This window comes from Sorex fumeus, unplaced genomic scaffold, assembly GCF_029834395.1.
Source record: "Sorex fumeus unplaced genomic scaffold, SorFum_2.1 ptg000011l, whole genome shotgun sequence".
NCBI lineage: Eukaryota > Metazoa > Chordata > Mammalia > Eulipotyphla > Soricidae > Sorex > Sorex fumeus.
The window spans coordinates 3,003,806-3,024,372 of record NW_026606068.1 but is presented as its reverse complement, the minus strand read 5'-3'; the positions used below and the strand labels follow the sequence as shown (position 1 = coordinate 3,024,372).

Here is a 20,567-nt window from a genome sequence, read left to right as displayed (position 1 = left end):
TCCAATAGTCCTGGAAAGTAAGGATTCCAGATAAGATGATAGGCAATAGCTTTGAGCGCCAGATTTTTACTTTTTAACTGTTTTAGATAAAGATCTTATTAAAAACATATGCCCTAGCTGGAGAGATGGCTCAAATTGCTGGGTGCATACTTTGAGCGTTGAAGGCATTGCGAGGTCTCTCTGAAAACTGCCTGGAGTGACCTTCATTACTACTGGCTGTCGCCCAACAACCCCCCTCCAAAAAACGAACAAATAAACCCAAAAGTCACACCTTTGATCAGGAGTATAATTCTGTGGTAGACCACTTGCCTTCATGTCTGAGACTCTGGTTCAACCTGTGATAAAACAAAACAAGCAAAATCACTCTTAAATTTCTTGTGAAATAACTAATGAATTTGTATGAATACTTTCTGATGGTCTAAAAGTGTCAGTATGAACATCTGTTGTTACTATGTAGCTTAATGTTGATGTAGCTCTAAGAGTAGCTGTTGGTAGAACTCGGAGTCTAATGTATGCTGATCCGAAGGCTGTTGTGGGAACTTTGTTTGAAAATGTGTTAGTTTTGGTTTTCAAAGTCATATCAAGTAAATCAGCCCTGCATATGTGCTTATGTTAATTTTTTTTTCTCTCCACACCTGGCTTTGCTTAGGGCTTAGTTCTTGCTCTGTACCCAGGAATCAGTCCTGGCTCCGTGCCCAGGGATCAGGCTCCTGGCGGAGCTCCAGGCACCCTGTAATTGTGTCAGGAATCGAACCTGGGTTGGCTGCGTTCAACGCAAGCACCTTCCCCTGTACTGTCTTTCCAGCCCCATTAAGTGAAGTATATTGTCTGTAGCATAATTTATTTTGCTTTTCCTTCTATATAACTTGGTGACTGGTTATCTTTAGCATTCTACTTATGTGCCCCCCCCCTCCACCATTTGCATTTCTTACTAGAAGCACATTTAGTTTAGTAGCTTCTAAGTACTAAATTAATAGAGAGTCTATATTTTACAGAAATCCAAGATTGGGGACTGCTAGGTTGCAGTCATAAGAATGGGGAATTGGGGAAGTCAGCCCCTCCCCCTTCTTCTCCCCCCTCCCCTTATCTTCCTATTTCTCCAGCTCTGTCTGTCCATCTAGCTCATGTATTTTTTTTTTCTTTTTGCGTCACACTCAGCGATGCACAGGGGTTACTCCTGGCTTTGCAATCAGGAATCACTCCTGGTGGTGATCAGGGGACCATATGGGATGCTGGGAATTGAACCCCGGTCAGCCATGTGCAAGGCAAACACTCTGTCTGCTGTACTACTGCTCCATCTCCCAGCTAATGTATTTTTTCACGGTGTCTGCATTTCCCTGTGTCTCTGTCCTATTCTCCCTCCGTGGAGTTTTCATTCTTTGCTGAAATGTCACAGAGTGACTGTTGGAGGGCCCTAAATCTTCCCGTCTTTTGGTTTCAGCCTTCACTATCTCTTCGTTGTGTTCTTAGGTTCCCGCGCTTCAGAATTTGGAGTGATGTAGCTCAGTGGGGTTTTGCTTCGTTTGTTTATAACCTTTCTTGCCTGCAGACGTGGTGAAGCGCTCTGCTCCGAGCTGCTTGTGCTCATCCTGGTGGTGCTGTCTCGCTGCCCTGTCCCCTGATCCAGGCGTGCCACTTGCCGAGTGGCAGTAACTCTGTGGAGATGGCAGGGAATTTCTGTGGCCTGGCGCTGGTCCACAGAGTGGCGGTTGAAAACGACTGATCTAGGTCATCTCCAGCTGCGCTGTGAGCCACAGCGCCGGGTGCCTGGCCAGCTCATGCAATTAGCTTCGGTATAATTGCAGGCAGCTTTGGCTCCACTGACGTGGGGTAGGAAGGAGGTGGAGGAGAGGATATTGGGAAGAGAAAGAAGGATGTTGCATCTTAAAGGAATGTGGCTAGGGCAGACCACAGTGAACACCTCAAGTATAGCCATCCTGCTGAAACGATAGCAGCTGTAGTTGGCTAAATTTGACTTATATACTTGCACTTTTTTTTTTTTTTAAAGAACACTGGGGAGGTGGAGAGATAGCACTGCAGGTAGGGCGTTTGCCTTGCACGCGGCCCACCCGGGTTCGATTCCCAGCATCCCATATGGTCCCCTGAGCACCACCAGGAGTAACTCCTGAGTGCAGAGCCAGGAGTAACCCCTGTGCATTGCCAGGTGTGACCCAAAAAGCAAAAAGCAAAAATAAGAAAAAGAACACTGGATCAGAACTTTAGGAGAGACCTAAAACATATAAATCACTTTCTAGATGCTAAACCCTACTTTCAGGGGGGTGTGCACTTTCACTCAGTAAATGCAACAGTCAGGTGAGAAAGAATAGTTTCCCCGTTGACCAGTGAAGACAGTTTGCTCTGAGAAGTTAAGCAACTTGCCCAGTAAAATAGCCAGTTGTGACTTGTATGTGCCTGGCTTCAGAGCCGACTGTTCCGTTAAGCTGAACTGCCTGCTTTTCTTTCTTGCCCCTGGGAGCCCTTCAGAAAGGATCATCTGTGCCAAAGAGAGCGAATCCGGCATTCTTTCCTCCTGGGTTCAGCACAGGCAGTCACTTGTAACCAAGTCTGATTGCCATTCTGTTTGGTCTTGAAGAAGGATTTACCAGGAATTGAACGGGAAACAAAGCAGTTTGCATAGCCTCGGTGCTCTGCTGGATGAGCCTCGTTGTAGATTCATAATGGCCTGTCCAAAATACATCTCAGGGCTGGAGTGATAATACAGTGGGTAGGGTGTTTGCCTTGCATGCGGCTGACCTGGCTTCGATCCCCAGCATCCATGTGGTCCCATGAGCATCGCCAGTAGTTCCTGAGTGCAGAGCCCCTGTGCACTGCCAGGTGTGACCCAAACAAAAACCAAACAAACAAAAAACCCAAAATGCATCTCAGCATTAACCTCACAAGGTGTTGAGAAGCATTTAAAGGAAAATAGTGTTTTCACTCCAACTTGATTTAGAAGGGCCTCGTATGTAGTCATTTTCGATATTGTGGTTCTTTGTGGAGTTTACAGTGTTAATATGTGACCTGAGTTGGGCTTGGGTGCAGATACAGTAACCATTGTTTCCATAGTTTGCTTTGTCACACGTATCTTGGGGCACTTTGGGTTTGTGGAATTTATTTGGGAAACACTTGCTTAGTTGAATCAAGATCTATGAATAATATTAGGATTTACTCTTCGGTGTTCTTTTCCTGTAAGTGTAAGTTTATCCATGAATCTGCTGATCAGATTTATGCTGTTCTGTTGATGTGTTTCTCAGTTCTGTACTTGTTTTCTCATTTTGGCCATTTAACACTGGCGTGGGGGGTTGGATCTCTCAGCAGCAGGGATCAGGGGCTGTTCCTGGCTGTGCCTAAAGTGACCCCTGATGGCGCTGGGGGACCATATGTGGTGCCAGGGTTTTTACCAGGTTGGGCTGTATGGTCAAGTACCTCCTGTATCATTTCTCTGACCTTAATATTTTTCTCTGTCCTTAGTATTTTTAATACTGAGTTCCACAAGTGTGAGATTAGACATTTTTGTTATTGTGGTTAGGGTGTTTGCCTTGCACGCGGCTGACCTGGGTTCGATTCCTCCACCCCTCTCCGAGAGCCTGGCAAGCTACCTGCAGTGTTCAGCCCGCACGGCAAATTCTGGCAAGCTACCCATGACGTATTCCATATGCCAAAATAACAACAAGTCTCAAAATGGAGACGTTACTGGTGCTCGCTGGAAAAAATCAAATCGATGAACAACGGGAGGACAGTGCTACAGTGCTACAGTTGTTGTTGTTATTAATTATCTGGGAATCCTATTGTGTTGTGTGATTATCCTATTTCCCACCACATCAAGTTTTACCTGGAGACTTTAGAATTCGTTTAGGCCCTTTGCCTTACTAAATGAGTGCCTTTCTGCACTGGCATTGCAATGTGCTGTGATTTCTTAAACTTGTCAGCAGTTCTATAAAGAACTCCTTTTCCTGCCCCCACCTCCTTTTTGTGGATGTGCTTATGAGTCTGTTGCAACTTTTTGTTTAATGTGTTACAACTAGTTATTAAGGTTGTTTGTTTTGCTTTTTGGGTCACACCTGGCTCTGCACAGGGTCACTCGTGGCTTTGCACTCAGGGATTACTCCTGGCAGTGCTTGGGGGCGACCATCTGGGACGTTGGGAATTGAACCGGGTCGGCTGCGTGCAAGGCAAACATCTTACCCCCGTACTATCCTCCAGCCCCACAAGTAGTTATTGTTAAACAAACAAATAACCTTTTTTTGTTTGTTTGGGTGGCAAGCCCCACACCAAGCTCTGTGCTTGGGGGGTGCTTTCAGCAGTACTCTGAGGACCAGGGCTGGGTTCTTGCCTTCTTGCCTTGCACTTGGTTGACCCATATTTGATCCCCAACACCCCATTTGATCCCTGAGCACAGCCAGGAGTAAGCCTTCATTGCCAGGTGTAATCCCAAAACAAAATATACCAAACATTGAAAAAAATAGTGATTATGCAAATATTACTAATCCTTTTAGAAGACACTTTATTTTTTTGTTTTCTTTTTGTGTCACACCTGGCGATGCACAGGGGTTACTCCTGGCTCTGCACTCAGGAGTTAATCCTGGCGGTGCTCAGGGGACCATATGGGATGCTGGGAATCTAACCCGGGTCGGCTGCGTGCAAGGCAAACACCCTACCTGCTGTGCTATCTCTCCAGCCCTGACACTTTTATTTTTTAAAAAATAATGAAATTTTTCATTTGATATTGAAGATATACAGTCTCTTGGGTTTTACTTAACAGTGATATTTTGATGTAAATTACTTTTGAAGTTTTTGAGTTCTCTTAGAGTATGCAAATATTGTTAGAATACTGTTGGGAGTAATTATTAGGGAACATAATGGCTTTTTTTTCCAGTTTTGTTTTTGTATATTGGGTCACATCTGGATTAGACGTTCAGGGGCTACTTCTAACTCAGTGCTCAAGAGAGCAAGCATCCCATCCACTCTCCATTGAGCTGTCTGTCCAGCAGGAATATGAAATTCCAGCAGAAAGATCCAATTTGAGGCTGGAGTGACAGTACTGAGGGTAGGGCATTTGCCTTGCATGGGACCAACCTGCAGCACCTATATTCCTGAGCCCTGCCAGAATTGGTCCCTGAGTGCAGAGTCAAGAGTAAGCCCTGAGCATGCCTGGGTGTGGCCCCCAAACAGAACAGAACAAAACAAAGATTCATCTTGGTCAGAGTAGAATGGAGACTTCTTGGATCATTATGTACTGTCTAAAATAACCTGGTTTAGAATCATAAAAGTGAAACAGTGGTCTAGTATTTATTTCATAGATCAATTAATTGGTTTCCTGAATTTGCAAGTGATCTTTAGTCTGAGAAATTCTAAGCGTGGAATGTGTGATGTTTTTTCACTGATTTTTTCCATTTTCTTTTTCAGAATGTGCTCACTTACTGTTGGCTCACAATGCTCCAGTAAAGGTGAAAAATGCTCAGGGATGGAGCCCGCTGGCGGAAGCCATCAGCTATGGAGACAGACAGATGAGTAAGCAGTGCAGATTGCTTCCTGTTATTGATGGGGATTCCCAACATAACAAGTGATGCGTCTGAAATAGTTTTCTTTTATTGTGATGTTCCATACCTCAATCTTTCCAGTTACATGTAAACGTATAGATTTTTTTTTTTTTTTTGCTTTTTGGGTCACACCTGGCAATGTACAGGGGTTACTCCTGGCTCTGCTCTCAGGAATTACTCCTGGCGGTGCTTGAGGACCATATATGGGATGCTGGGAATCGAACCTGTGTCGGCCACGTGCAGGGCAAACGCCCTACCCGCTGTGCTATCGCTCCAGCCCTACATATAGATTTTTTTTTTTTTTTTTTTTTGCTTTTTGGGTCACACCTGGCGATGCTCAGGGGACCATATGGGATGCTGGGAATCGAACCTGTGTCGGCCACGTGCAAGGCAAATGCCCTACCCACTGTGCTATCTCTTCAGCCCCATAGATTCTTGACTTAGAAACTTGAATGTTGGGTAGTATATACTGAAGTAATTAAGGAACCACATTAAATTTTTTTTTTTTTTTTTTTTTTTTTGGTTTTTATACTGCACCTGGTGGTACCCAGGGCTCTCTCCTGGCTCTGTGCTCAGGGATCACTCCTAGGGCTTTGAACCTGGGGGTTGGGATGCCAGGGATTGAACCCAGGTCGGCCACATGCAAGGGAAGTGTACTATGTACCCACTGTACTATGGCACTGGCTCCAGGAATCATGGTTTAAAGTACATTGTTTATTATTTTCCCTTTCATTTTTGTACCATCTGTCTGACTGATACTCTTTGATGTAGTTTTTAAAAAGTTCCTTCAGTATGTAAGACTTCTTCCCCCTCATCCCCGAAAACTTGAATCCTAACTCATTTCTGGCTTAATTAATTGGAACTGAAAATAATTCAGTGTTGCATAACAGTCAGTCTGTCTGCTTTAGTCGCTGTATATAGACTTGGCCGATAGCGGGTAGGGCGGTTGCCTTGCATGCGGCCGACCCAGTCGGACCTGAGTTTGATTCCTCTACCCCTCTTGGAGAGCCCGGCAAGCGACCGAGAGTATCTCGCTCACATGGCAAAGCCTGGCAAGCTACCCGTGACGTATTCGACATGCCAAACACAGTAACAAGTCTTACGATGGAGATGTTACTGGGCTCATTTAAACAAATCGATGAACAACGAGAGTCAGTGCTACAGTGCTACAGACTTGGCCGGAAGCAGGAGAAAAATTCCTTGTTTTCTTTCAGTCCTGTAAATAAGTATTTCCAAAATAATGTCACTTTTTTTTTAACAGAATATGATTTGCTCAGTTACTTTACTCTCCCCTCCTCCTTATCCCCCTTTTTTTCAATTCCGTGTTTTATTTTTGTCAAGAACACCTTAATAGGGGCTAGAGAGATAGGGTAGTGGCTAGAGGGCTTGCTTTGCACTTGATTGACCCAGTTTTGATCCCTAGAATCCTATATAGGGCCCCAACCCCCGCCGTGAGTAAGCCCTGAGCACTGCTGGGGTGGCCCAGGAACCCAAAAAAGAAAAGAAAAAGAACATTTTAATAATTGATACACTTTAGAATCTGGTTGACTATTATTTAACTTCTAATATTCTGAGGCTGAAAATGATAAGTTTAGCTTTGTAGAGAGAACAATAAAATATTTGACATTTTTATTAAAGAGATGTGTAACGTGAAGCAGTTCTGGAATGTTAATTGATTGCTTTGTTTTGATCCTAGTCTTGGGCATTTGATGTTAGCCTTCATATGTAATCCACATAATTCATCTTTTGAACACCTTGGGCAGATTTTTATAGTGAACTTATTTTTGGATTTAATGTGTAATAATGTGAGAAAATTCTGCTCGTTCAGCAACTATATGAGTATCTGTTTTATGTTATTTATTGGGAGTTGTCCTTTCAACAAACATTAAGAGACAAAAGTGAAAAACCATACTAGTAAGACTCATTTTATCTTTTCCCTGGGAAGGCTCAGATTGGTGTTATTTTTTTATTTTTTTACGTTTTGGGTCTTTGGACCACATTCTGCAGTGCTCAGAGAGTATTCCTGGCTCAGTGCCTGATCAAGGAGTGCTTTTGGGTGGTGATCAGGGGACTATGTGAGGTGCTAGGGACCAGATGGGGTCATGTCAGGTAAGTGTCTTAACTGCTGTACTGGTTCTCTGGCCCAGAAATGTTTTTATGAAATCACTGCCCTAGGTCACTAAGTTAAAGTAGTTTGGCAGAATTCACATCATAAAATAACAAGCAGTATTTGTTTTATGTATATAAAAAAATATATCAGGACCAGAAACAATGTATAAGATATATTACTTTTTTCTCCCTCAGTGCCAGTTTTCCATTGTCTTATGATTGGCTCAGCTTATTTCCTTCAAGTCTAGTATTTTGCCTTATTTTGTTAAATATTTGGATTTGATGGGTTTTTGCTAATCAGATTTAGGCCTTCTTTCTAAAAGGTAGTAGATTTATTTCTAGCATTGTGGTATGCATTTTATATTCAACTTACCCAGTAACTTCATGTAATAGATTTTACTTTCTTCTTACTTGACAAATGAAGGAAAGAAATGGAAGTTTTAATAAAGCCAGTATGTTTTCTTGTCCACGTTTGCACACAGCTGGAAAGCTGAGCTCTACACCTGGCCACTGTGGCTGTATCCTGACAGTTGAGGACGAACTGCAGGTTTTTTTTTTTTTTTTGCTTTTTGGGTCACACCCAGCGATGTACAGGAGTTACTCCTGGTTCATGCACTCAGGAATTTCTCCTGGCGGTGCTCAGGGGACCATATGGGATGCCAGGAATTGAACCTAGGTTGGCCGCGTGCACGGCAAACGCCCTACCTGCTGTGCTATTGCTCCAGCCCCCAGACTGCAGGTTTTATGTGATTACTCAGATCACATAGGATTCTATTTCTCCCTCTTTTTCCTTTTTTTTTTTTGTAAGGGGTACTCTCAAGCAGTGCTCAGCAGAGCAGGGACCCCTCCCAGTGATTCTCGGCCAGCTGCATCAATAGTGCAGTGTTAGCGATCAGTCAACATTTGGGGGCATACAATTAGCCCCGGGATTGTCCCCAAACCCTGTTTCTTTTTAAATTTTTTTAAGGCTCTGCTGGTGATAGTATAGAAGATAATGACTAATTAGAAAAAGACCTGGCAATAATGGCAGATTAATTACATTTTTTAGATAAGGGATTGGTATCCCATGGGTTTCTGACACAGGGTTTTGGTGGTCATTGCTACAACAGGTCACTGCAATGTCTCAGGAAGTCGAATTTCCATCGGGCCAGTCCTCACTGACAACTACAAACTAGGAAAACTGATGTGACATGCTAGAAATTTGTGTGGACGCATCACTTCTCCATTTTCTTGGGAGCCATAAAATATGCCCAGTTATGCCTAACTGATTTATAACATCTGGATTTTCACTGTGTGTAACTTAACTATATCTATGTATAATAAGCCAACAGTGTGTTTTAGCTGTTGGAACTTGATTTTAAACTGTTTTCTTTTTCCTTTAAACTTTAGTTACAGCTCTCTTAAGGAAGCTTAAGCAGCAATCCAGGGAAAGTGTTAAAGAAAAACGACCTCGTTTATTAAAAGCTCTGAAAGAGGTAGGCTGTAGTTTTTTGTTGGTTTTATTCCTGCAAAGTAATTTTCCAAGAACTTTTCAACATTTTTTTTTCCTCTGAAAACAGTCCAGTTTCTCATTGATTGTTTAGGGTCAATAAGGTCAATCAGTGGTAAAAATCTTGTGTTAAGAAGAATGCTCTGGATTATAATATGTAAATGTATTCTGCACAACACCATTTACTTGGAATTAGAAAGCTAGAGGGTTACAGGATTCAATAAAATGCAATTAATTAATTACAATAAAATGGTACCTGCTCTAACAGGTGTAAGGTCGTTAGAACTAAGGGCAATAATTTTTCTCTTTTCTCTGTATTGGATGATGATCAGATTGGCAGAGAAAAGAGGAGAGAGGCTTTCTTTATTCTCTTCCATTGCATTTCTTCTTTTTTTTTTTTAACTTTTGGTTTTGCTTTATTTTGTGCCACATCTGGTGATGCTCAGGGGTTCCTCCTGGCTCTGCTCTTAGGAATTCCTCCTGGCAGTGCTTGGGGTGCCAGGGATCGAATCAGGATGGTCAGCTGCATGCAAGGCGAACGCCCTCCCCTCTGCATTGTCGCTCCAGCCCCAAGCTCTTTCGCTGTGTTGCTAATTCCTGGAAGAACTGTGGGGAAAAGATTTTAAGATTTATCAGAATGATAGTATCTTTTTGGGAGTATGTTATGTTTTGAATCTGAAGAAATGCTTTTTTTTTTTGGAATGCTAGATTGTGATAGTTTTCTTAATGGTCGTATTCTGGGGTTTGAGTTCTTAGTGTTTTTTTTTTTTTTTTGACTTCTACTTTCGGAATGCAAACTTGATTTTTCTATAGCTCTCACGTGCCATGATTTCAGATTTTAGAAACCTTGTGTTATCACTTCAGAAGAAAGATCCATTGCATAGTAATTTTTTCGACACATCTAATGGGTATACAGAAAGTCAATTTGGAGGCTGGAGTTAGTACAGTGGGTAGGGCACTTGCCTTGTCTTTATTGTATTGTCTTCAGACCTGATAATTTTTTTTTTTTCCCTTTTTGGGTCACACCTGGCGATGCACAGGGGTTACTCCTGGCACTCCTGTTGGTGCTCAGGGGACCATATGGGATGCTGGGAATCGAACCTGGGTCGGCCGCGTGCAAGGCAAACACCCTACCTGCTGTGCTATCTCTCCAGCCCCAGGCCTGATAATTTTTATTACACTTCTAAAATTAGAATATTTGGGCCAGACACATAGTACCGTGGACAGGGTGCTTGTAGTACTGTTTTCGTTGTTTTGGTTGTGCTGATAAATGGAATTTTACTGGCACTGATTAATATACCTAAAGGCTTAAGACATGCTCTGGATCAGAACGTTTTAATCTACAGTGCAAATCTTGATTTGTGCACAGCAGACCCGGGTTTGATTTCTGTCATCTCTTGTGGTCCCTCGCATTCCCAGGAGTAACTCCTGAGTACAGTCAGAAGTTACTCCTGAGCATTGCCAGGTGTGGTCACACACAAGAAAAAACAGACAACAAAAAAAATAACCTCAACCCCCAAACCCATTTTAATCAAAGGTTGTTGTAAAATCTACAGCGATGCATATTTTGTTAATAGGTATAGTTACATGTGCTATTGTAATGTTTTGTTCTATGTATAACATTTTAAATCATGTCTTCAAATTCAAGCACTGGGCTTTTTCTTGCTTTCATGTTTATAGACCTTGAAATATAATTTACTTTGAAAACGCAAATGAATTTTCTACTCATGTATGAACAGTAACTATTAATCTTTCATTTCTCAGCTAGGTGACTTCTATCTAGAACTCCACTGGGATTTTCAAAGCTGGGGTAAGAGAGTGTTCTGTTTTTACTACAAAATATGTTTGTATGCCGGAATATAATTGCAAAGTGTGCTATTTTAGTAGGCTGTTAGCATAACAAATTTATACTTGCCCTATAAAAATTTATAGTTGCTGGAGCGATAGCACAGTGGGTAGGACGTTTGCCTTGCACGCGGCCAACCCGGGCAACCCGGGTTCGATTCCTCCGCCCCTCTTGGAGAGTCTGGCAAGCTACCGAGAGTATCTTGCCCGCAACGGCAAAAGCTTGGCAAGCTACCCGTAACATAATCGAGATCTCAGACACAGTAACAAGTCTCATAATGGAGACATTACTGTGCCTGCTCGAGCAAATTGATGAACAATGGGGGGACAGTGACAGTATAAGGATATGAAGAAATTCTTTCAAGTTTTTTTATTTTTCCTAGTGAACTTTGCTAATTAAGTATCTATCGGAACAACTATAAATTGTATTTTTTAAAATTTGGAGCCAAATTTGGTTGTGCTCCGGGGTCATCCCTCTCAGTGCTCAGAGGACCATGCAGTACCAAGTATCTAATCTTGGAGTAGAGAGATAGGAGAGCGGGGAGGGCTCTTGCCTTGCATGTTGCTGACCTGGGTTCGATGTCCATCATTCCCTATGGTCTCCTGTGCACCATCAGGAGTGATTCCTAATTGCAGAGCCAGGACTAACCCCTGAGCATTGCTGGATATGACTCCCAAACAAAAACAAGCAAAAAATATCTAATTGGAGCCTTTCATGTGCAAAGCATGTCCTCTAGCCTGTTTATTTCTAAGAATAAAGGAATGTATGAGAGCAGAGAGATAGTACAGTAGCACAGCAGGTAAGGTGCTTACCTTGCACTCGACTGACCGGGTTCAATCCCCAGTACCCTTTGAACTTCCCCCCCAGCTTGCCAGGAATGATCTTGATCACAGAGCCAGGATCAAGCCCTGAGCACAGCTGGGTATGGCCCCAAAACCAAAAAAATCAAAAAGGATTGTACTTCGTATATAGGTTTGCATAAAATGAACTTCACGTATTTTTTTAAATAAGAATTTTTGTGTTATAACAATACTTTGCTTAAGAATATTATCAACAGTTTTTAAAAAACATAAAATAAACACGACAATAAATCAGATTCACTGTCTCCCTGTGTCACTGTCATTCCGTTGTTCACCAGATTAAAAGGAAAAAAACAAAATGAAAATCCGATATTGGCAGCTTAATGAATTTTAATTTTTGTAATATATATGTGTGTGTATGTGCTGTGTGTATGTGTAAATAATTTTATATTGTAGACATTAAACTACCTAGATAAGTAGTTTGTCTAGCTACTACCAAATAACAAAACTTTTTGTCACTATAAAGGGAGCGGTAGAAATTTTAATTTTAAGCTCATGGTGAATCAATAAGTGCCACTTAATTTGAGGCAGATTATTTCGGTCTGTTACTTGTTGAGTTATTTTTAAGTTTCACTAAATTAAATTCATTGATTATGTCGTGGTATACTGAGGTAGGAACCTGGGTCTCACTCATGCAAGGCAGGTGCTGTCCAGTTAAGCAGTGTCTCGTCCCCTTCTTTACTTTTTAATGAAGTCATTATATATTAGGCTCTTACAGAATGCACTTGGGTTTGCAAATTCAGCTTTAACGCATCACTCAGAAAATAGAAATTTAGAACCTTACCTTCTGGGGCTGGAACGATAGCACAGTGGATAGGGCCTTTGCCTTGCATATGGCCGACCCGGGTTCAATTCTCAGCATCCTATTTGGTCCCCCGTGCGCCACCAGGAGTAATTCCTGAGTGTAGAGCCAGGGGTAACCCCTGAGCATCGTCGGGTGTGACCCAACAAAGCAAAAGAAAAAAAAAAAGAACTGTACCTTTCTCTCCCCCTCCCTTGCCACTCCCTCCTCACTCCCCCCTTCAAACCCCCCCACTCAGCATCTCTGACTGTAATGGGGGTTCCTTGGCACCACAGGACCAGTGGCAGCACTGCGTCCTAGACCCTAGGCATCATGCCAGTGCCTGCTTGGCTGAGAATTCCCTGGGAGCCACCCCTGGGGGCGCCCTGAGGCCCTCACACCCCTTCTGTCAGCAAAAAGAATAGAAATAATCCAACTAGATGAAGAACAAAAATAATTCTCGGACTCTGTGAGAACTCTCATCCCCAGATGGCGAAAGGGGTTAAAGGGTCCAGGGGTCCGTCCCATGCAGGCTCTAGCCCTTGGCAGTCTGGACAGGGAGGATCACTCCACAGAGAGAGGTGGGAAGCTGCACTTTGGAATTTAAATCATTGAGTAAATGAAATGTGAATGAAAACTGGAAAAAAAAAAAAAGAAAAAAGAAACTGGGGACAAGGCTAAGGTGATGGCACCCCTGACGCCTGCCTTTGATCCCAGACTCTGTATGGGTCCCTCAACCTCCCTTCTCCCACCCCCCACCCCCCCGCATCCCAAGAACCCTTGGAAATGGCCCTGGTGGCCCCCAGCACTGCGTGGGGTGATCCTGGGCCTCTGAGCACCACAGGGGATGACTAACAAGCAGGTGAGCCCCCAACTAGCAAGCAAATATGGAAGTGACTTGATTTTTCCTTTGGCCATAACATGGATCACTGGCTGCAGTTGAAATCACGTTTATAGAACTAACGTGGCGGGGAGGGGGGAGAGTAGGGAATGCAAGACTCGCTCCAGCTCAACTGCTTCACTTGGTGATGCTCTTGTTCCTTTTCACTTGCCTTTGCTTCTCGTCTCCCCACTCTCTATTAATCTCCTGTCTTCCTATTCTCATATTTGGTAAAGGGTATTGACATATGTGTCTTTTTGTACGTCACTGTATTATTTCGAAATAAATGTTTAGTTATAGTGCTACATACTTTTTGTTTCTTTTTGGTTTTGAGTCACACCCAGCTATGCTCAGGGCTGACTCCTGACTCAGAGCTCAGGGGACCCTGTGGGGTGATGGGGATCAAACCCAGGTCGGCCGCAGGCAAGCCAAGCTCCCACCCCACTGTGCTATCTCCCTAACCCCATATTATGTGTAAATTTTTTGGTGTTGTTACTTACATTTATATTTAAAGGGTCAAATGGAATCAAGGTCCATCCATTTATTAATTCACAAGAGCTTAGTGGCCATAGAACATTGTTTTCTCATCTCTAGTAATGTCCTGCTTTATGTCCCCAAGTAGTGGTAATTATAATAATTCTGCTTCTCCTGTGTGGGTAGTAGTTTTTGGTTTGAGGTTACATCAACTGTTCAGCAATTACAGTTAGATAGTAAGTTTTTTTTTTTCTATTACTCGTCTTTGAGTTAGAAAATACCATTGTTTAGGAAAATATTGTTTTAAAGGAATTTGCTATCAATTTGGTGAAGATGTAAAATGTTTAATTACTCTTCTAAGTTAAAAGTTTACAGTGTCTCGGAATCTTAGATGTTTATTTATTTTACCTTTTCTTTTTAAAAATGCAGTGCCTTTACTTTCCCGAATTCTGCCTTCTGATGCATGTAAAATATACAAACAAGGTATCTATATCAGGTAAGACGATTTGACTTATTTTTTAATGTATAACCCAAAATTGACATTCAGAGAAAGCTTTTCTTTCTGTAGTAATCATTTCTGTTCATTTTGACCTAGTACTTTAGAAATTTAAATGTGCGTTACTTTTTAACAGTGTTTATTTCATAAGTTCACCTTCACTGTCATTGTCACTGTCCTCCCGTTGTTCATCGATGTGCTCGAGCAGGCCCAGTAACATTGTGAGACTTGTTGTTATGGGCAGCTATGTTCACCTTAATGAGGATTTTATTCTATTCAGTCACAGGCTATCGAGAGGGCAAACAGGTTGGAGATGATGAGAGCGTATGGAGAACTCTTAAGTTGGCCAACTCCCTGGTCTGGCTTGTTAAGGAATGAGGGACTTAAAAGGCAGTCCCCACCTCTGTCCTCTTCCTCTGTCCTGCTCCACCTTCCCCGGCGTGTGCCCACCCCTGCAGCTGTTCGTCTGTCAGTCTTGCCCATCATCTGTTCTTTCTAGTGGACACTTAGGATTAATTTTCATTTTCTTCTGTTTCCTTTTAACACTAAGATTGATGTTTGGCTGTAAAGGGAAATCCGTTTATTTCACTCATTTTAGAATTTTACTTTCATCATTTTTATTTTTATTTTTGTAGGGTTGGAGCAGTAGCACAGCGGGTAGGGCATTTGCCTTGCGCATGGCCAACCTGGCCGACCCAGGTTCAATTCCTCTACCTCTCTCAGAGAGCCCGGCAGGGTACCAAGAGTATCTAGCCCGCACGGCAAGGCCTGGCAAGCTACCCGTGATGTATTCTATATGCTAAACACAGTAACAACAAATCTCACGATGGAGACGTTACTGGGCCCGCTCGAGCAAATCGATGAACAACAGGAGGACAGTGACAGTGACATTTTTTTATGTCTGTTAGCTTTGTCCTAATATAGTATTTTTGTCTATAATTCTAGTGAATTTGGCTTTATATTAGCACAGTTATAAATTATATAGGCATATAAATATATAGTAGATGTTATGTTTTGTATTTTATACATGTATTACATAAAAAACCTAGCATCAATAATGTATACGTGTAATGCATATGCATATATATTTTGTAACATTGATTTACCTGGAGCGATAGCACAGCGGTAGGGCATTTGCCTTGTAAGCGGCCAACATGGCCAACTCGAGTTCGATTCCTCTGCCCCTCTTGGAGAGCCCGGCAAGCTACCGAGAGTATCTCGCCTGCACGGCAAAGCCTGGCAAGCTCCCCGTGGCGTATTCTATATACCAAACACAGTAACAACAAGTCTCACGATGGAGACGTTACTGGGCCTGCTCGAGCAAATCGATGAACAACGGAGGACCGTGACCGTGGTGATTGATTTACCTATAACTCCAGAATATTACTTTGAAATAAAGAATTGGAAGATAGTTTTATATAACATCAAGTCATAGATGAAAAAGTCTAAGAAATCTTGTGAAATACAGAAAAATTAAGTGCGAAAGGACTTGATAATATTGTATATTTAGTTTAGCAGTCTGTTATGGTTCCATTAACAATTACTTGTCAATTAAGGCTGTTTAGTTTAGGTGCCTGCCAAAGATCATGACTGTTTTTGGGGACTAGTATTATCTTTCATCTGCTACTTTGAAGTGAAAAAGTTTTGTTCTGTTTCTGTCTAGATTTAGTATAATGGAGCTTTTTTAGGAACTTGTTGTGCATTTATGTGTGACTTTTAAAACTAAATTTATACACAGTGCCTCATAAATGTAGGTAATAAAAGAAAAAATTAGCAAGAAAACCTAAGGGTTAATCCTCCTCTCAGAGTCTAGAGGGTTACAGAAGCTACTCTCATTTAGACCTGGGGTTTATTTTTATTCATTTATTTTTTTATTTTGCTTTTGGGTCAGACCCGGCAGTGCTCAGGGGTTACTCCTGGCTCTGTGCTCAGGAATTACTCCTGGTTGGGGGACCATTTGGGATGCTGGGAATCGAACCCGAGTCGGCTATGTGCAAGGCAAATACCTTCCCCGCTGTACTATCGCTCCAGACCTGACCTGGGGTTTGTTTGGCAGTGAGGGCAAAGGAATTTTACCACAGATTTAAAAGCTCTTATTGCCAGAGAAAGTTTACTTGGGAAATGAAGACACTGCCTTTCAAGATGTGTGGCAAAAGTTTTTTGTGTATAGATGACAGGGATGCTTGGAAAGAAAAAATCTGTCTTAGTTAGAACTTTCAGATTTAAATGTAATGGGATTTTTTTTTTTTTAAGATGTCACTTTAAAGCTGACTTTTAAGATTTGTGCAAAGGGAAAAGTTGAAGTTTGCTTTATCTCATGGCGGCCAAGTGATGATTTGAAAATAACTTCTCTGGTGTTGCGGAGACATTCATGCTTTTCTCAAATAGTACAGTTCATATTCATATTCATAAATTCTAGCTTGAATGTCTGTGTGTTAATACTAATAATTTTGAGGTAATCTGTAACCACTGAGTGCGATGATCGTTGCAAATTTCGCTCGATTTAGGGTTTTTTCCTAGCTCACAGAAAGATTCTATTTCCCTTTGCACTGTTACCTATCATTTTCTTTTTTTTCTCTTTTTTTTTAAAAAAAATTATTTTCCCCTTACACTTTATAGAATCACTGTGGTTTACAAAGTTGCTCGTGATGATTTGTTCCAGACATTCAGTATACCATCTCTAATCCCACCACCATTTTACTTTCTCATCTTCCTTATCTCCAATTTTCCCAACTACCCCTTAAGCCTGTCCCCTTTGCATTCCCTCAGTAGGTTATTTTAGTTAACCCTGTTTTCTTGTTTGCTGTGCTCCATCCCTATTGTCCCGGTCAACCTGGCTATTGGTACAGTGACATCTTTAAAAGTTACCAGTTTTGGGGCTAGAGCCATAGCACAGCAGGGAGAACATTTGCCTTGCACGCAGCTGACCTGGGTTTGATTCTCAGCATCCCATATGGTACCCCGAGTACCGCCAGGAGTAATTCCTGAGTGCAGAGTCAGGAGTAACCCCTGTGCATTGCCGGGTGTCATCCCCTCCCCAAATTTTTTTAGCAGTGTTGGTGATAAAGCATACATTATCCATATATTAATTATCCCAGTCATTCTGTTGGTGCAGCATGAGATTGGCTGTACTTCTTAGCTGTTCCCAAGTCAGAAAAATAAAAGTGCCCATTTCCCTTGGCCTTACCCAGGCTGACAACGGAGAACCGCAAAGGAAGGTGCTCTTAAATCTGCCTTAGCAAACTAGTTGTGGGAGTGGGTCCCTCACATAGGAATTCCTTGGGTGGAGCAACTTCTTGGCAGCTGCATCATCAATCAAGTCTTGGATGAAGGGGCTCATATTTTGAGACTGTCTTGGTCCTGATCGCTTACAGGACTGCCTGACTCAAGCCTTTCAGAACACTTGGGACTATGATCCTCATTTCATCAAATCAAGATTTGTGGGATGCATTTGAGACTGGTCCTTTGGGGGCTAGATCTTGCCAGGCCTCAGTTAGTGAAGAGCACAGTAAACACTCCGGTGGATGAAACCGTTGCCTTTTGGCACAGGAAGGGTCTTTAAGGTTTTGGGGCTGGGCAGGATATGGAGAAATAAAATACTGGGAAAGAGCCAGTGTTTCTAAAAACCTGAGCCCTGGAAGTCAGACAGGAAGGCTAGGACTTTGGAGCAGCAGGTAACAAAGGCTTATTAACCTGAGGGATGAAACCAGGGTTAGTTCCAGATGGTTACTCAGGTGAGTCGTGCAAAAGGACGAGTCTGTGCACACACAGGGCTTCATCCCCGGCGGGGAGACAGCCGTTGCCAAACCCTGTGTGCTCTGCCGAGTTAACCACATGCGCCTTAAGGGATTAGAGAACGTCAGGCAGGCCTCTTGCTTTCTTTTTTCTGACTGTCTCCAGGGAAATAACTTGTATGGAGTAGCCATAGTGAGAGAAATAATAGGGAAGAGAAGTTACAGTGAGGGAGATGTGTCAGTAATGGGGAAATAATCTTATTTATTTATTTTTAATATAGGAGCACTATTCAGCCATTGATTAAGCTGAAAAATATCTTTTTCTTTTTAGATTAATGAAGTACATATATGTGTGTGTGTATATATATGTGTATATGTATAAAATCAGAAAAGTAAAACATAGGTAAAAATGAAAGGATTTATTTATTTTTTTTTTGTTAATAAAATATTGGTAATTTGGCCTTCTTCTGCAAATCTGACTTGGAACTTTGTATTAGAGTTTTGTTGAGATCTGATTTGTCCGAGTTTCTCACCTGCCCTCTCTCGCAGGCTGGACACTACTCTTATAGACTTTACTGACATGAAGTGCCAACGAGGGGATCTCAGCTTCATTTTCAATGGGGACGCGGCACCCTCGGAATCTTTTGTAGTATTAGACAACGAACAGAAAGTTTATCAGCGAATACACCATGAGGTGAGCTTGCTGTCTTATCAGTGTTTCTCTGAATGGTCTTTAAAAATGTCTGCGTGTGTAACCCAGCTTCAGTATCACTGTTGAAAGACACCCGATTCAGTGACAACGGCTCCTTACCAGAACTTTTATTTCTTGACTAGTGGACTTAAAGCAACGTTTTGTTTGTTTGTTTTTTGTTTTCTCATGACTTCTCCCTGTAGACCAGTATATTGAGTCTGTCTGCCCATGTTTCGCTGATGATCTAGCTCTTGGTTAAAGGAACTCCAGCATCTCTTCTTACTTAGTTTTTGTTCAGATTTGTTTGAACTGTTCAAATTTGTTCAAAACTGCCGGGCCTCCCATTTCCCTAGATTGTCATTCAGACTTGCTGGGGCTCTATCGTCTACGTATTTTACCTATGGTCCGCCTTTCTTCCACTCGACCTGTAGGTGAGAACTAGCCACCTTGCTAGTGTTCCGTGAAAACAGTTTCTGACCAGCGATGAGCAGTAAAGCTTGAAGTTGAAGGGGGAGAAGGAAAAAAAGCGTTCCTTGTGAATGCAGAGGGGTGGATCAAGCCAGTTCCGTTTTTGATCAGATCACTGAAGAAATGGTCTGTTTGGGAAACAGAAAAGAAAGCTCTGCCTCGCAGCAGTGGAGATTTCTCTGTTGAGAATGTGAGAATGGTACATGAATGCCTTGAAAGCCAGAAGAAAGGGGCTGTGGAGTGATAGTATAGTGGATGGGGCGTTTGCCTTGCATGAGGCCGACCCTGGTTCGATTCCCAGCATCCTGTATAGTCCCCTGAGCACCACCAGGAGTAATTCCTGAGTGCATGAGCCAGGAATAACCCCTGTGTAACCCAAAAAGAAAAACGAACAAAAAAAAAAATCAGAAGAAAAATAACTACTCTGATTAGTTTGCCACAGGGAAGCAGATTAAATAAGATACTGATCTGATTAAAAAGTAATTTAAATGCATTGATCTTAAAAAAATGCATTGATCTTGAGTATTTCCTTCTCTTTCCTTCCTCAACCATCTGTCAAATAATTGCTAGAGGTCAGGTGCTCAGGGGTGATAGTAACCAGGAGTGGATGTCCAGCCTTCTCTTACTAGCTTCAGTTACCTGCTTATGGGCTCTAGGCGTTTCACAGGTCTCCTCGTTAAATCCTTAATAACCTACCATAAGGAGTAACTCAAGGATCTCCATTTTATTTACTCATTCTTTGCTTCGGAACCACACTATCTGGGGTTAGCACCGCTGGAGCCAGGGACTTTCCTGGCCCTCTTGTTCTGGGCAGCCCTGGACAGTGCTTAGGAGACCATATGGTGCCATGCATTGAGCCAGGTCCTCCAACATACAACGCATGTTTGCTGCTCAGTCCATGAACCATTGCTCTGGCCCCTGATCTCCTTTTTATCCCTGAGAAAATGGAAATTTACTGATGTGAAATGACATCTAAAAGATGACACAGTCAGTCTGCAAGATGGATAGGAAAAGAGATTAGAGTAGGGTGAAGATTATGGGAGAAGCGTTTTCAGTTACATGGTTTAACAATGCTGAGAATTTTCACTAGGGTGCTGTCGGGAATAATGAGGGGAAAAAAATTACAGCTCGAATTTCTAAGACCAAAATAATAGGATTTGCCAGGAGTTTGAATGTAGTCAATCTTGAAAAAGTCTTAG

General features: G+C 42.2%; 1 protein-coding gene across 1 annotated transcript in view; it reads left to right on the top strand.

Moving 5' to 3' along the window:
* Nucleotides 1-20,567, top strand: part of ANKRD13C (ankyrin repeat domain 13C) — a 76,910-nt gene that overhangs the window by 33,081 nt on the left and 23,262 nt on the right. The window contains exons 3-7 of the mRNA XM_056111019.1: nucleotides 5,407-5,511; nucleotides 9,039-9,124; nucleotides 10,903-10,948; nucleotides 14,409-14,475; nucleotides 18,759-18,903. Of these exons, the coding sequence (XP_055966994.1) occupies nucleotides 5,407-5,511; nucleotides 9,039-9,124; nucleotides 10,903-10,948; nucleotides 14,409-14,475; nucleotides 18,759-18,903 (449 nt within the window). The remainder of the gene's footprint in view (nucleotides 1-5,406; nucleotides 5,512-9,038; nucleotides 9,125-10,902; nucleotides 10,949-14,408; nucleotides 14,476-18,758; nucleotides 18,904-20,567) is intronic.